Here is a 16724-nt window from a genome sequence, read left to right on the forward strand (position 1 = left end):
TGCTAATCTAAGTGGGGAAGCATTTCAACGATATCCACGATAGCACAACAACCGCCTTAAGAAAGTATCTTAAGCCCTAGCCGGTTTGGCTCAGCGGATAGAGCATTGGCCTGAGAGCTGAAAGGTCCCAGGTTCGATTCTGGTCAAGGGCACATGCCTGGGTTGTGGACTCGATCCCCAGTGGGGGACTTGCAGGAGGCAGCCGGTCCATGATTCTCTCTCATCATGGACCTTTCTATCTCTCTCTCCCTCTTCCTTTCTCTCTAAAATCAATAAAAATATATTTAAAAAGAAAAAGACAAACTAGTCTCTTTAAAAAAAATAATCTTAAAATGTTTACAATATATCATAGGTATCTAATCTTTAGGTAGTATCGCTTTCAATTCTATTTTTTAGTCATTATCCTAAAAATAGAATTTAGTGATATTAAATTTGTAGACTAAAGAACACTGCAGCCCACAGTTAAGAAACACAATGAACACCTATGTTGTATTGCAATAAATATTCACATATGAAATTAAGACAAAAGACAACTAATGTATTTAGATTATAGTCACTTCAAAGAGATAGTATGAAAAGTTAAACTGCTTATTTGTGAGGCAGTAATGTCGAGCTGTTTGGACTGTGGGCTCTGAGTTAAAATTCTAGCCTCGCCACTTGCTAGTAGCAACACCTCTGTGTGAGAACGAAGTATGTTACTATGCATAGTTCACTTAGAACAGCCCCTAGAATGTAGTAAGTGCTCAGTAAATGTTAGCTAAGATGATTTGAGGATTAAAAGGCTACTCTTTAAAAGATTTATCAGCTCATAATTTAGAATCCTTGTTTAAAAAAGATTTTTGAGTTTTGATTTAATTCAAAAACCTTGCAAACCTTCAAGCTTTTTAAAAATCATAACCATCCCACAACCCTCTAGTTATATCCTTATAATAATGACAGGTGCCTTTATTTCACTATTGAAAACTGATTTGTTACTCCTTTTGAAAACAGATATCACCCTTAATGTCTGCATCGCTTCTGGGTGCCTTAAAATACTTAAAATTAAGTCCTTTTTAAAAAGAACAAAGACACGAAATATGTGTATAAATATATATGTATACTTCCTCTATACAAGAAACCGTAACTCGAAACTACATAGCCATATTCTAACAGAAGTCTGACTCTAAGGGGAGCTGAGGGGAACGGGATAAAAGTTGTCCAATATGTTCCATTAAGTAAGTTATGACACTGTGTGTGTTCATATACAAGAAAACCAGTTTCTGTGGCCAGGAGAGCCAATGGGAAGAGGAAGCTTTGTAGGGAGCTTTTGTAAATGGGAAAAGACTCTCATCTGAGGGATGGAAGGCAGATACAGGCTGCCTCACATCTCCCAGAGGAAGGCACTGGGAAAGAAAGAGAAAGGGTGGAGAATCACTCGAGATGCAAAATAAGAAAGGAGGAACTGGCAGGCAGAAAGGTCAGAGGCAAGCAGCAGGAAATGGTCCAAGGCTACCGTGACGTTGGGTGGATAACTAAACGTCTGGCAGGGCTTTGGACAAAGTTCTACACCGGGCTTAGTTGTCAAGGTCAGCACATGCCTTTATGAAGACAGACAAGCACCGGTGAGAAATGACACAGCTGACATGGATGTTCACTCCGTCTTAATGTATTTCCAAAGGAGTGACTCCTCCTGAAAGTTACATGAACTCCACTTAATGATTTCTACCCAGACCCAAGGTTTCAGAGGTTATTTCATGTGACTGGAGTCTAGGGGGACTGCAACACCCTGACTCCACGCAATGCCACCCCCGGCGCCTCTCAGTGGCAGTAGCACCCGTGATTTACAGGGAAATAAACCCTGCGAGCGTGAAAACGGCAGGAGAGTGTCACAGCAACAGCTCAGGCCACACTTGGAATTAGGAACCCAAGACAAATTATACCCTGTGATTTCTCACCATTTCATGCAAAGAAGATCAGGATGAAATGAGCATTAAGGACAACCCAGAAAGAAAAAAATAATAAACCATAAAATGGTAAAAGGCCACAAAAATGTACGTTTGTGAACACTGATGTGTAACGAGCAGAGTCGTTTTCTTCTCAGCTAGCGGGTTCTTGACATAGAGAAGGACCACTCACTGTCTTCCCCAAATCAACTCCAGTCCCAGACCGAGCATGGGAACTCATGTGACTGCCATGTGACAACTTGTTAGCATACATGAAGGGATGTAAGGAAAAGACTATGTTACATGGAAAAAAAATGACTGGTAATCAAAGCTGTTACCTGGTCCTCGTCCAAGTGAGGACTAACACCCACCCAGCGGAACAACTGCCCACCAAGCTGTCCGCCCTGGTACGCACGTGTCCACCCAGAGAGACCGGGCGTGTATTTCTGATGTGCTCACAGGCACCGTATGGGCTAGCAGTGGCCCTGGGTCCTGTCCTCCAATTAAGTGTGCACTTAGGCTAGTAAGAAACGAGTCAGTTCCCAGCAGTGCCTCTTAATTCAGCAATACCTACTTCAAAAGTTCACACACCAAAAAGAGCTCCCATGTTAATTTGACTACAATTTGACTCACAGTTGAACTATTTAAGGATGAAACTTATGAAGAAATATGACATTTAAAATGAATGAAGTACCCCAGTGATGTAATAGTTATACATTTAAAATCTAGCACTCTCTCAAACCTCATCAGCTTAAAATAAAATACATTTAAATATTTAAATATATTTAAATATTTTACATCATAATATACTTTACCTTGAAAGGACTCCAAAGCAATATTTTTCATTTTAAAATACATGATTAATCTTTGTCTCTATACTCAAGAAAATATAAAGTATGTACAAAAAGACATTATCATGCAATTTAGTGTTCAAATATACTTAGTTTAGATATTTTATATTAACTTTGAAAGCACACCAAAGTAATATTAAGGCTACTACTTTGGATTCATGCTCAAGACAGTAACATGAACTAGATGCAGAAAGCTTTTATCATGCAATGCAGCATCAAAATTTATTCTGTTATTCTTACAAATAAGTTAGTCGAATTGCAATAAATTGACAGCCTTTATTCAGCATGAAAATGACATGGACTTTAAAAGACAAATAATGAGCAAAGCAATGTCAAATGAACTAATGTTTAACAGGTGAGTATACTTTATGGAAATATATATTGATATAAAACTTCACTAATTCAAAATAAGAGAACAAAGATGGATTTTAGATTCAATAGTTTGGGCAATCTTAATCAATAGGTTTGTGACAGAATTATAGAAAGGCATTTGTTGAATAAATGAATGAGAAACAGTAATTGCTTCAAACTACATATTTAAAGTCTGAAGTATGTGGTATTAGCCCTTATATATTTGTTATAATTTTAAAATTTAATGCTTTTTATTTTGTTAATTTTAAATAAACCAAAAAGAATCCTTATTTCAGAAAAAAATTTAATCCTCGTTTTAAAAATTCTTACCACGGCAGTTCAGATATGAATTATATAACACACTGACTGATCGATAGGTACCAGAGACTTTGCAAACAATTTTAAAGGCCCAACTGCACTGATAGTAGGCTCTACCTTTTGATTTCTACCACTTAAAATACTGTTGTTTTTTGAAAATAAGATGTTGTGAAAATTTCAAAAGGACAAATTAAAATAAGAAACGTGAACATATTTTTCTGAAGAAAGGAAAGCTTTACCTATTTCCTACAGATCAGTTTCATAAGGATTCTGTGCCTCAACTATGGCGCTTAAAGAGCTCCTTCAAAACAGCAACTAAAACATCAAACCTGAGGTACTGGATATGCCAGGATGTCAATATGGGCCTGGCATTAATTACCTACAACATTTGGTTGTTGATGCACTGTTGGTGGTTTTTGTCCCTCCCAAAATATCGTCTTGTGACATAAATGAAAGAATACAGAAAATATACAATTTGTCCTCAAAACAAAGCAGTTCGTGAGATAGTAAATGTAATCTGTGGTTCTCAAACCTGTCTGTGTACCAGAGTCATCTCTGTAGATTTGAATAAGTATACTTGCCCAGGCCCTGACCCCTGGATATTCTGATTTACGGGGTCTAGAACTGGGCCCAGGCCACCGGACATATTTTTATTCTACATTACCAATGATGTAAGTGTTCATTGTGGAAAAAATTAAAAACTATAGGAGTTATAAAATAAAAGGGAAAGCCTCTTTCATTCCTTTTCTTGCCAAATCCCAACCCCTAAGGGAAACCAGATACAATGATTTCTCTCTCTTGCTAGAATTGCCTGTTTTGTTTTCCTTCGCTGGTTTTACTACATCACGTGCAAGTGGCTGGACGATTTTCACCAAATGTAGAGAAGACATCTGTCATGATCTGACAAAACAGAGGCCACGTCTTACGCACAAAAGTTACTCTGGGGTCCCAGGGCACACCTCAGGAGACCAGTGCTTAACACCCAAAGTAGCTGAAACAGACCCACGGGCTGCAGAATGGGACAGACACTCCAATGCGCACTGCACAGAGGGATAAAGACGCCGTCAAACGAAAAACCATGAGGTGTCCTGACCTGCAGGTGTTGTTAGGTGATGGAGTGGCCTTTCTCACACCCAACACTATGTAGCTTCCTCAAAGATGAACATACACATGGATTTATCTAACAATGTTAATGATTTTTCCATGAGGGAGGCCAGTGAGTTTGTGGTTCTATAGATTGGTTTTTCCCGTCACAGTGGTATTTGTAAAGTACACACATCCACAATAATTAGGTATACCCCATCCTTTTCAATGACTACACAGAATTTCTAGTCCTTGCACTGTTCCTTGCCTTCTCAACAGCCAATCTCCCCCTTTCCTTTCTTCCCAGTTGGCTGACTTGAGTTTTAGGGATTGAATAGAAATCCCTATCTTAAAGAAGGTAAGAAAGTCACAGAAATCTAATTACAGGGACGTGCCAACCTGTTTTAGTTAATAAGCTAAAAGGAAGTATGGGGACTTGGGGGGAAAGATGTCCCGATAAAAGTTAAAAAGCACCTAAGAGAACCTCCTGCATTAGCACGGTTGGTCAGGACATGATGGCAGAGCTGGAGCAGCCACGTTGCACCTATGACACGGCAAACTTCAGGTCGGAAAGCTAACACAGTGCGCATGGCAAAGCGCAAGTCAGAAGATACCTGAGTTCTTAACTAAATGTCTTGGCAGCCACTGTTAACTGGGTCTCTGCTGTTTGTAGCCCAATGCATCCTAACAGACATAATTCCAGAATATAATACACACAAATTACTTCAATCCTGCTTGATGGAAATTTGGATCATTTCACCTAGTTTTGCTGTTACAAATCTCTCTCTCTCTCTCTCTCTCTCTCTCTCTCTCACACACACACACACACACACACACACACACACATATCCCCCCAAACAAAAAATCAAACAGTTCAATTCCTGATCAGGGCACATGCTCAGGTTGTGGGGGGTGTGGGAGGCAACCTATTAATGTTTCTCTCTCTCTCTCTCTCTCCCCCCCATCTCCCTTCCTCTCTCTAAAATTAATTTTAAAAGTCTATTGATACTAATTTTTCAAAAAATAAACTAGTTAACAAAAGAAGAAATACATTTATATTTATTTCCAATTCTATGATAGTCAACTAGTTAATAGTTTTTCAAAAACATTACTGTATCTTACAAAGTAAATATTAAAATAATGAATTTTATGTGTGAGATGTAAAATCTTGCTTGGCTTTATAATAAAATATAAGCTTACTAATACAGTGTGGTAGATGTATGCACATACACAGAGAATGGCTTAAAGTTAGAAGCTTTTATTACCCATATACAAAAAAACGTATCTTATTGGGGAAAAAAGTGCAGTTTTGTATACGTTTAAGCTTTAAAGCAGTGATGATGTTTATGCAAAATCAAAAGTGCAACATGCCCTTGTGTACAAACTGTAAGTGCCGCTCACTTACATTGTTGATAGATTTATGCAAAGCTTCACCCAGAGAGTGCCGCTATGAAGAAAAGATCACAGGAATAAAGGGAAACATTCAGAAATCAACTCAGTGAAAGAAAAAGGGGGTAAAAGGTAGAGTAAAGCACAGAGCATTCATTATAATGTACTCAAGAAAAAGTAAGTTGAAAACAGTTCTGAGAAAGAAATTAGACAAAAAGGAATTTAAGACTTACAGTCTAAATTATCTGTCGTCTTTTAATACAGTGTCTGATGTTTGTGGGCTGGCAGACTTACCTATGCAAAATGCCAAAGGCTAGTACATTTAACCAGAGTTCAGTTTTAAAGTTGATGGTTATTGAAGGAACTACAAGGCATATTACTGTCCCAAATTCCTCCCAGAAAGCTACAATCTATTGATTCAAAGTATTACACTCAGTATTGATGTTGGTTCATGAAGGATTTCTCTAAAGAGAAATGAGCAGATGAGAACTGATACACTAACTCGATTGACTACATAATTTTGGGGCCAGAAAATAAATAAGAGATTATCATTGAAAATGTGAAGATTAATAGTAAGCTGGTTTTGTACTGGGGAAAGAAAAAAGAGATTCCCTCATATCTTTTCAATCCTATCATCTAGGACATATCTGGAAAATTTATTTACCATCTGGGTTCATTTTTCAGAAGTTCACTGAAATTCTGAGTGGTGAACCACTGGAAAAAACACTAGGCACTCTCTCCACCCCCAAATATGGAAAAAAAATGTGATTTCTGTTTCAACTGCTTTACTTTTTTGCCCTTCAAAATACAAAATAACATTAAAAAATTTTATTACTAATATAAATAGAAAAGTTCCTGTAAAATGGTGTTTTCTTTGGACAATAATCAAATTTTCAGACAGAACATGATCATCTTTTTCCCCATAATGCGATTATTCCTTGGCGTGTCACAAAGTAAAGCCAGATTTTATTTGGTAAATAACTTTTTACTAATGACTTAACTAACATATTCTAGGATAAAGTTTACTGGAGTTGACAAAAATAAGTTGAGAAAAAGATGAACTTTCTATTTGATTACTCCATAACTTCTTGATCTAAACTTTCTCATACTTTTATACATATTGACTATATTAATGTTATTCTTACTTTTTTCTTATTCTTTCTCATACTACTAATATTCTTCACATACTAATGAGACCCTTAACTTCTCCAGACTTCATAAAACTTAAGAAAATCTGAAGGTTTTTTAGTTATAGTTTTTTACCTCTTTGTAGTTCTCAGAACTGATGTCCCAGTACTAAAAGTTAATCTAAAATGTATGGCACTTGCTAATGAAGTATATTTCATTTTTCACTCTGTAAGGTATCATGATACAAAAATACACATGTTGTTGAAGATTCCTGGATGAATTGAAAAACTAACCAGTATGACAAATCAGAGTGGCATGCCAGGTCTTCCCTTAGGGATTTTAGACTTTCTACAATAGAAGTACACTTGAATCTAAATTCCAATGGTCAACGCCCTCTGTCCACATCCAGGTGCAGGCCTGGGAACTATCTAAACCAAAAGGCATGGTCCCTAAGCTGTGACCTGGGGTGACTTACATCACAGACCTCGCAGCGGCAGTCGGGAAAGGCACAACTAGTGCTGCTGGGTGGCAATACCGCTCATAGTTAATACATATATGCTGATGAACAAAAAGATAGATACAGAGACAGTAAAGCAACAAACAGACTTTCAAATTACAGGGGGAAAGTTAGGGAGAGGTGGGGGAGATAAGAAATCAAACGAAGGACTTGTATGCATGCATATAAGCATAAACAATGGACGCAAAACTCTGGGGGGTGAGGGCATGTATGGGTGTGGGGTGGGGGGGTAATGGTAAGATATGTACACATATAATACCTCAATAAAAAAATAAAAATTAAAAAAAAAACTAAACAAACAAAAAATACATATATGAAGTAAGATTAATAATTCATTTTAAAAATATTTATTAGAGTCATACTATATTCCAGGAAATATTATAAGCAGAGTGAGGAAACAATTGAAAAACATAGTAAAACCAATACACAAAAAACAGATAAGAAAAATAAAGTTCATGATAAATATACACATATTTTTTTAAAAGGTTGCTGTGATAGGAAATGACTGGAGGTGATACTGGGTTGATGGCAAAGACAGATGTTTTTAAAGAAGTGACAATTAACTTGGAATTAATGGAGGATCCAGACACAAAATGAGATGATCTTGGGAGAAGAGCGTATGGGCAAACGGATCAGCACCAACATCCTGAGGTGGAAGTAAGCTCAGAGTAACTGAGCATGTGCCTATGTGCGAGCCAGGATGCTGTTTGTGAGGCTGAAATGAGATGGGAGGTATCTGCAGGGGCAAGATGGCTTCAGGTCTTGTTGGAAAATGAAGGAGTCGGAATAAGAGCCTTAACTCAATGGAGTGCCCTGAGGGAATTTTAAGCAGGAGAATGGCATGATCTGATTTACATCATCAAAGATCACTTTGGCCCGGCCAGTGTTGCTCAGTGGTTGAGCTTCTACCTATGAACCAGGAGGTCACAGTTAGATTCCCCATCAGGGCACATGCCTGGGTTACGGCTCGACCCCCCAGTGTGGGGCGTGTAGGAGGCAGCCGATCAATGATTCTCTGTCATCATTGATGTTTGTATCTCTCTTTTTCCCTCTCCCTTTCTCTCTGAAATCAATAAAAATATACTTTAAAAAAATAAAAATAAAAAAGATCACTGAGTTCTGTGAGAAAAGTGAAATTGAGGAGGTCAGGAGAGAGGCCATTATAACAGTGGCTTGGACTAGTGTTTGCTAAGGGAATTGGAAGTGGATGGAGCTGGATATGTTTTAGAGGTAGAATAAAGAGGACTGACAGATTATGGAAGAGATAAAAAAAAATTAGAAATTAAGGATGACTCTTCATTTTTTGTTTTGAGCAACAAGCTGTGCCAAGAAGTGAAGATGCTGGGATGACAGATGGAGAGTGAAAATCAATACTTCAGAGTCAGACATGCGAAGTCTGAGATGCCTATTAGCCAACCAAGTGATTCTGAGTTCAGGGTAAGAGGTCAAGGCTGGAGATTTAACTTTCTAATTCACTGACATATAGATGGTATTTAAACCACAAGACTGGATAATGTCACCCTAAGTGTCTGTTTAAGAGAATACTGAATGAACTAAAAAATCTATATGCAAAAATATTATTTGGCAAGCATTCTACATGAACAAGATTCATGTTAATAAAAAACCGATGCCCTATATAATAGTCAGTTTGTTTTAAAGCATCTTAAGCTTCTTGTTAGTTTTTCACTCAGTCCCCCAACTTCCCCCCACCACCCCCCGCATCTGTCAACCATCAGTCTGTTCTCTGTATCTACGAGTCTGCTCTATTTTATTTGTTCATTTATTTTGTTCTTTAGATTTCACATAGAATTGAATCATATGGTATTTGTCTTTCTCTGTCTAATTTCACTTAGCATAATGCCCTCTAGATCCAACCACGCTGTAGCAAATAGTAAGATTTTATTCCTTTCTATGGCCGAGTAATATTCCATTATATAAATGTATTACAATTTTTTTTACCCACTCGTCTATTAATGGGCACTTTAATAATTATGTAAGTTGCCAGGAGCATACTTGAAATATTGGGGGGATCACTTTGTAAAGTATATATGACTGTCTAACCACTCTGTTGTACACTTGAAACTAAAACAAAATAATATCGAATGTAAACTATAATTGAAAAATAACATGTAAAAGAAAAGAAAAATAACGAAATACAGTGAACTAACACACGATGTTGTATAATATTTCCCTAGCTAGAGAATGTCAAGGAAAATAGAACTTTATAATATGCAGACTCTTAATTACCTGGTTTAAGAGATCTTCTACTTTCTTCTGCCATGAATCCCTGGCTGCATTTTTCTCGCGCTCTTTTAACTGAAAAAGTTGAGACATTGCTGACTTCTTATCCTCTTCATGTTGAAGTCTTAGCTCTTCACGAAGTTTAGAACACTCTTGTCTAGAATAAAACAAATGCATTTCCTTTATAAAGAGAATTATTTATCTCAATAACTGTAGTGTAGTTGTTCACATGTTTCCTAAGTAATTAATCCTCCTCAAAAGTCAACTCAGAATAGGAGTTGATTATTGTATAGTTAGGGACTAGAAGGTAAATTGGTAACTTACCCAAGATCATGGGTTTATCAGTTTTATCAGTGGCAGAATAGGTACTAGAACAAATAAGTCTTCTGACTTCAGGTTAGTACTCTATCTATTTTATATTCAAGGAAACGAAATCAGAAAACAGTAATCTGTATTCAAGCAAGAAAAAAAATTCCAATTTCTCTGCATCTAACCATGGGAAAAACTCATTGAAAATGCTGCTACTACGTCTTTAACAGGAAGACAGTATAAGCCACAGAGAAAAACATTTTCTGCACATCTGCACTGATGAGATTACATTACAGAGTAAAAATTGTACCTAAGATTTTCAGTCCATTTTATCTCTAAGTCCTGGGCCATTTTGTCCACTCTGAGCGTCTCCTCTCCTTTCAGGGCAGCAAGTGTTTCTTCATGCTGTTGCCTTGCTTGGTCTAGCTCACTCTGAAGAACAAAAACTCTTCAGTAAAGACTAGTCTTCAAAAGCCAAGTCACTGCTGGTTATTTCAAATAAGCAGAGTGCGTGCATCATGACAAATTCTTACAGCACAGTAACTGGCAGTGCGATCTATGATAATTACTTGAGATTTTCTGACAATGAAATATATGGTACACATTTTGTCATTTAAATGTCCTTGTGAAAACTATCTTTTATTAAGATCTGTAAATTTAAAAGTTACTTTAAGTAGTTTAAAGACAGCATAATTAGTAATCCTAACTAAACCTTCCATATCATGGGTATGTGACTATTAGTCGATTATCTTTACATGTGTGCACATTACATACACAGGTAAGTTATTCAAATTCATTCATGTTCACATTCAAAAGTAAGCTATCTTTTCAAAGCTTAAGCATTATAGCTGTACCCCACTGATATGAGTAAAATAATTATGAGAAATTTAGGCTACTGAGTATTTTTATTATATAACCTCAAACCAGCAGTTTGTGTGTTTGGCGTTATGGTAATATGATACGATACATATGAAATCCCTCTAGATTAGCATAAATCAAGTGGCTCTCTGGAGCCTGGGGCTGGAGGTGACCTTTTGGACAACACTGGCAACCATCATCCCTGCCAGCACTGTAGCTATTCCTAGGGTACAAGAGAAGAACAGTTATCACAATGACTCGTTCAGGATCACCCACCTGCTTACAGCTGTTAAGGGGTATATCCTACATCAATGGGAAAGAAGCAAGTCAGTGTGGAAACTGCCATTCCACATTGTTGACCTGGCTATTAAGTATTAAGTACTAAGAACTGAATTCAACGCAGCACTTTATTAGACACTTGCTCTTAAGGAAATTTCCCAAGATGTGGTAAACTATAATGCAGCCCCTATATTTTCTCAATTAAAACTGTCCAGCAGATCAGCAACTGAACAGTTGATAGAGTTTTGCTTAAAATATGTATCATATTCTACTATGTGACAGAAGAACAATGAGCAAGAACCTTAAATAAATGAATGGAATCCCTATGTCTAATTCTCAGTGCCATGATGGGGTGGAGGGGGAAGGCCACCAGGATAAAATGCAGCAAAGCTAGGGACACAGAACCTCCATGTTTCCATATCAAAACAATTTATATTCTATCAACATCCATTAGGAATATCTCAGCAGTTTATTTTTAAGTATATTTTTACCACCTTTTTTTATAGAAGTATCACTGACATACCATGTTATATTAGTTTCAGATATACAACATAGTGACTCAACAATTATATACCTTACAAAATGATCATCATGATGTTTAGCAATGATCTGTCACCATATTTATACTATCATCTTTCTGTTACTTTTGACAACGGAAAAACCATATCTTAATACAGTTTAGTCAGCTTTATGCCACAGAATGCTAATGTGGAGATTAGAGTCAATATGTCTGTCATCACATAAATATATTAAGTTGTGCATTACACTAGCTCTAAATTCCAACTATTCCTTGTTACATATTAATGCTCATATCATATAGCCACTAGGGACAGGTAAACAGAAGGAAAAAAGATTGAAAAAGAATCAATTTATTTTTTCACAGAATTTAAAAATAAAATGTAATCAGTATTCAAAGTTTTTTGTTTTGTTTTTTAATATATTTTTATTGATTTCAGAGAGAGAAATAGAAACATCAAAGATGAGAGAGAATCATTGATTGGCTGCCTCCTGTACACCCCACACTGGGGATCAAGCCCACAACCTGGGCACGTGCCCTGAACAAGGATCGAACCGTGACCTCCTGGTTCATAGGTTGATGCTCAAGCACTGAGCCATGCCGGCTGGGTAGTATTCAAAGTTTTATATTTATAAAAATATAACTACACCTTAGATATAATATAAGTAGAATTATATATATCCATAAACAAGCTATAGCCACTAAAGTTTCTTGTTTATATGCTTTTGAACTGTTATCAATTCTAAGTCAAAAAAATTTTCAATAAAAGGCAACATTTACTGTGTGCTTACTATTTTGCTAAGCACTGTGCTGTAAATGTTTTATCTCATTTAATTACTACCAGAGTGGTGTGAAGTATATTATTTTCCCCCACCAATTGATCTGATGAGGAAATCGAGGCTCAGAATAAATAACAAGCCAAAAGTTACACACTAAATGGTGGATCCCTCTTCGGGCGGGGGCTGCAGGGGTGGTGAGAGATCAACCAAAGGACTTGTATGCATGCATATAAGCATAACCAAGGGACACAGACAACAGGGGGGTGAAGGCCGGTGCTGGGGGCAGGGGCAGGCTGGGAGAGGTCAACGGGGGGTTGGGGGGGCGGTGAAAGGGGGCATGTGTAATACTTTCAACCAATCTGACTTCAGAGCCCATCTGAATTCTTCACCTCTCTGAAAGAAACAGTAAGAACTCCCTGACTACCATTCCCCTGGTTTTATGGATTCTTTTCTTTCCTGTCTAAGGCAGTCTAAATATTCGCTCTGCACCATGAGAACGGAAGGGGAAAGACAGACCTTTCTGAAACGTGCAGTCACAGAGAATCACTTAGTTGCTATACGTGAGAGTTCCAACTCTTACCAGTAAAACTGGCATACAAATTGCTGTGGGTTGAACTGTGTCCCCAAAATACATGTGCAAGTCCCTACCCCCCAGTATCTCAGAATGTGACCTTATTTGGAAACAGGGTCAGTACAAATGTAATTAGTTAAGATGAGGTCACACTGGAGCAGGGTGAGCCCTTCATTCCGTAAGACTGGTGTCCTTATAAGGTGTGAGGACACAGGGAGAAGGCCATGTGAAGACGGAGGAAGAGACTCAAGTTGTGCTGCCATGATACAAGGAATGCCTTGGGCTACATGAGCTGGAAAAGGCAAGGAAGGATCCTCCAATAGAGATTTAAGAGGGAGAATGGCCCTGACAAATGGACTTAAAAAAAGAACAATTTTTGTTGTTTTTTAGAGAAAGAGGATGGGAAAGGGTAAAAGAGAGAGAAAAAGCGATGTGAGAGCACCTTGATAGGCTGTCTCCTGCATGCCCCCTGCCGCCAAGGATTGAGCCCACAACCCAGGCATACGCTCTGGACAGGGAAATCAAACCAGCAATCTCCCAGTGCCCAACCAACTGAGCCATATCAGCTAGGGCAACAACATCTTGATTTATACTTTCATCTTATAGAACTATGAGAACATATACCTGTTGTATTAAGCCACCCAATTTGAGGTACTTTGTTACCGTAGCCCGAGGAAAGTAAAACACTAAGTTATATGTAATGGGACTTTAATAACTTTTAAGCGAAGTGACTAAATGGTATTTTTACCTTGCTGATGTTCAGATTATACCAGGATTAGGATTTACCTCAACTTTTAACAGAGCATCCTTGGTGTCCTTCAGCCTGCCTTTAGTCAAGTCAAGCTCATTTTGAAGTCTTTCTTGGGAGTCCTGGAGGCTGGCAATGAGTCCTTCCGCAGAGCCCAGCCCTTGTTCACCTTTCCTTACCAGGTCTTGGAGGCGGCCAACCTGCAAGTAAATAGAGTACTTTTAACATACCTCATTGTATTCCACTGGCAACACAGTCCCATTTATATTCCTGGAGTCTTGCCCTAGCTGGTTTGGCTCAGTGGATAGAGTGTCAGCCTGGGGACTGAAGGGTCCCGGGTTTGATTCCGGTCAAGGGCACTTGCTCGGGGTTGCGAGTTCAATCCCCAGCAGGAGGCAGCCAATTGATGATTCTTTCTCATCATTGATGTTTCTATCTCTATCTCTCCTTCTCCCTTCCTCTCTGAAATCAATAAAAATGTATTTTTTTTATAAAGGCGGCCTTATTCATGGTTGACCCCTTTCATGACAATCATGTAAATAAATGAGTATAATTCAAGCTCCTGGTTTAAAAAAGAGAAATACAGGTTCTATCATATAATCAAATGCCTATAAAAAGGATTTGAAGCAAGATTAAGATTTTATCAAAGATTGAGAAAAAAGGTATTTTTGATAAAAATATTTTTAAACTTCTTTTAAAAATCGAAGCACATATTTCATTTGAGCCCAGTTCTCATGGTGTTTTTAAAGTTGATAAGTTTAGGTCAATATCGATAAGCTGTAAATGTATCATAAATTCAACTAAGTTATAATTTCTGTGATTTCATACAAAATTTGTCTCATGAAATTGTAAAAGTTGACTTTTAGGAGCTAATAGACAATTTGTTAAATAAGCAAAGCAGATTGATACCCTCAAATTGTAAGAACTAAAACCAATAAATGAAATATTTTAAATTATCTAGGGAAATACTATGAAGCAAAGATTTTATTTTTATATCATTACCAAGCCTATCAAAACTATGAAAATGAAAACTGGGCTCTGGCCAGTGTGGCTCAGTTGGTTGAGCATTGTCCCATGCACCGAGAGGTTGCAGGTTCGATTCCCGGTCAGGGCACATGCCCGGATTGTGGGCTCAAATCCCCAGTAGGGGGTGTGCAGGAGGCAGCCGATGGATTGATCAGCTCATCAATGTTTCTATCTCTATCCCTCTCCTTTGCTCTCTCTCTAAAAATCAATAAAGAAGCATCTTAAAAAATCAAGTAAGTTCAACATTGAAGATAATTCTAAATTTATAAAAATAACTAAGACTCTAGAGACCGAACAAATGTTTGTTTAAATAGGCAAAAACTTTTAAATTCTGTGCAAATAGGAAAATAGTGTGATGAACGTAACTGATTAAAGTTTGTTTTGTAAAATGCAATAAAAATGAGTATGTGTGGAACACATCTATTGTCTCCCAATACCAAAACCTCCTTTGGTCGTTTGGGGAATTCACTCTGCTTCCTATCCGTCCCTGAGGTCTCAGGAGGGCTTCAACGCAAACTCCGGGATTGAAGAGCTTCAGCAAAGAGTAAACCAAATAAGGTTGTCTCATTCTGTTGGCTGTAAGGATTGGTGTAGGGAAGGCTCATTCTTTAAGCTTATCTACTAACAGTGATCTCAGGATTTTTAAAGGAGTTCCTTTACAAAAGGCGTGTGTTTTTTTCCCCCAGTTGCGTATACAGTAAGGGACTATATGACTGAAGCATGAAGTCAACAAAAAGAGAGCTAATCCCACTCAACAGAAAAAGAGAAACTGAGTTCCAGGGTCAGTAATTTCAGTTCTGAAGCCGAGCAGGCTTGATGCCAACATTATCCTCGGACTTTTTAATCCCGTGGTTCAATCAATTTCCTTAGGCCAGTTGGAGCTGGGGTTTCTGCTGTTTTCAACAGAGATCAATGCTCCGATTCCCCCTGAGAGCCTGCACACTGCGGGAATGCAGAAAGCAGAAACCTTCCCCTGGAATATCTAACCATGCCTGCTCGTCCCTAATCCATTCTACTGGCAACAGCAGCGTCATTTTTTAATAAATTACAAAGATGGACATGAGTATACGCCCCACCCCCAAGCAAGCACCACATATTTTACTGAGCATCTTCTAAATACTTCCCGTTTCCCTTAGGATAACATCCAAAATCTTTCACCGTTCTTCCAAGGCCTCCGTGGCATAGCCCCTCTCTCCAGCCTTAGCTTGGCAGCTCGCCATCTCCTTGGTCTTTACACTCATTAGGAAGAAGAGTGGCACATGGGTAGGAACTGAGTTCTGAAGTCATACTGCCTGAATTGGAATTCTGGCCTTATCCACTTACTATGTGACTTTGGGAAGTTACCTAACTTTTTTCGGCTTAGGAGAGACTATAAAATAATGCCTGTGGCATAGTAAGAACTGAATAAAAATTATCATTACTGCAGTTGCCATCACGCTCCATCTATATTGACATCCTTCCAGTTCCTAGAAACTTCTCATGCCTCAGGGCCTTTGCATAAGCTCTCCTCAGTTTATTCTCTGGCAAACCCCTATAACCACTTATCACCATTTTGTAATGTACACCAGACTTGTTACCATATCTGTCTTTTCCTATAATAGGGACCATACCTGATTTACCTCTGTAACCACAGTGTACAATTCAGTGCTTTGGTCCCTAATACCATTCAATATTTATTAAATAAATGAATGAGTCAATAACAGAAAAAGTCCATATATTCTCGCTAGCAATTAAGAAGAAATAAAGGCTCTCTTCATCTCAATCTGTAAATATTTAACTCCTAAAAGAACCTTCAGTGCCTTCACCCTCCTGACCTATTGTCTAAGCAGAAAACAGC

General features: G+C 37.9%; 1 protein-coding gene across 5 annotated transcripts in view; it reads right to left on the bottom strand.

Moving 5' to 3' along the window:
• FAM184A (family with sequence similarity 184 member A) overlaps positions 1 to 16724 on the bottom strand; it is an 83153-nt gene that overhangs the window by 19762 nt on the left and 46667 nt on the right. For all 5 annotated transcript variants that reach the window (XR_013814023.1, XM_079781255.1, XM_079781253.1 and 2 more), the window contains exons 7-9: positions 13900 to 14061; positions 10420 to 10541; positions 9807 to 9957 (exon numbers count right to left, since the gene is read on the bottom strand). Coding sequence is in view for 4 of the 5 variants with exons in the window: in XM_079781255.1 (XP_079637381.1) it covers positions 9807 to 9957; positions 10420 to 10541; positions 13900 to 14061 (435 nt within the window). In the remaining variant the exon portion in view is untranslated. The remainder of the gene's footprint in view (positions 1 to 9806; positions 9958 to 10419; positions 10542 to 13899; positions 14062 to 16724) is intronic.

Source organism: Cnephaeus nilssonii, assembly GCF_951640355.1.
Source record: "Cnephaeus nilssonii genome assembly, chromosome: 9".
NCBI lineage: Eukaryota > Metazoa > Chordata > Mammalia > Chiroptera > Vespertilionidae > Cnephaeus > Cnephaeus nilssonii.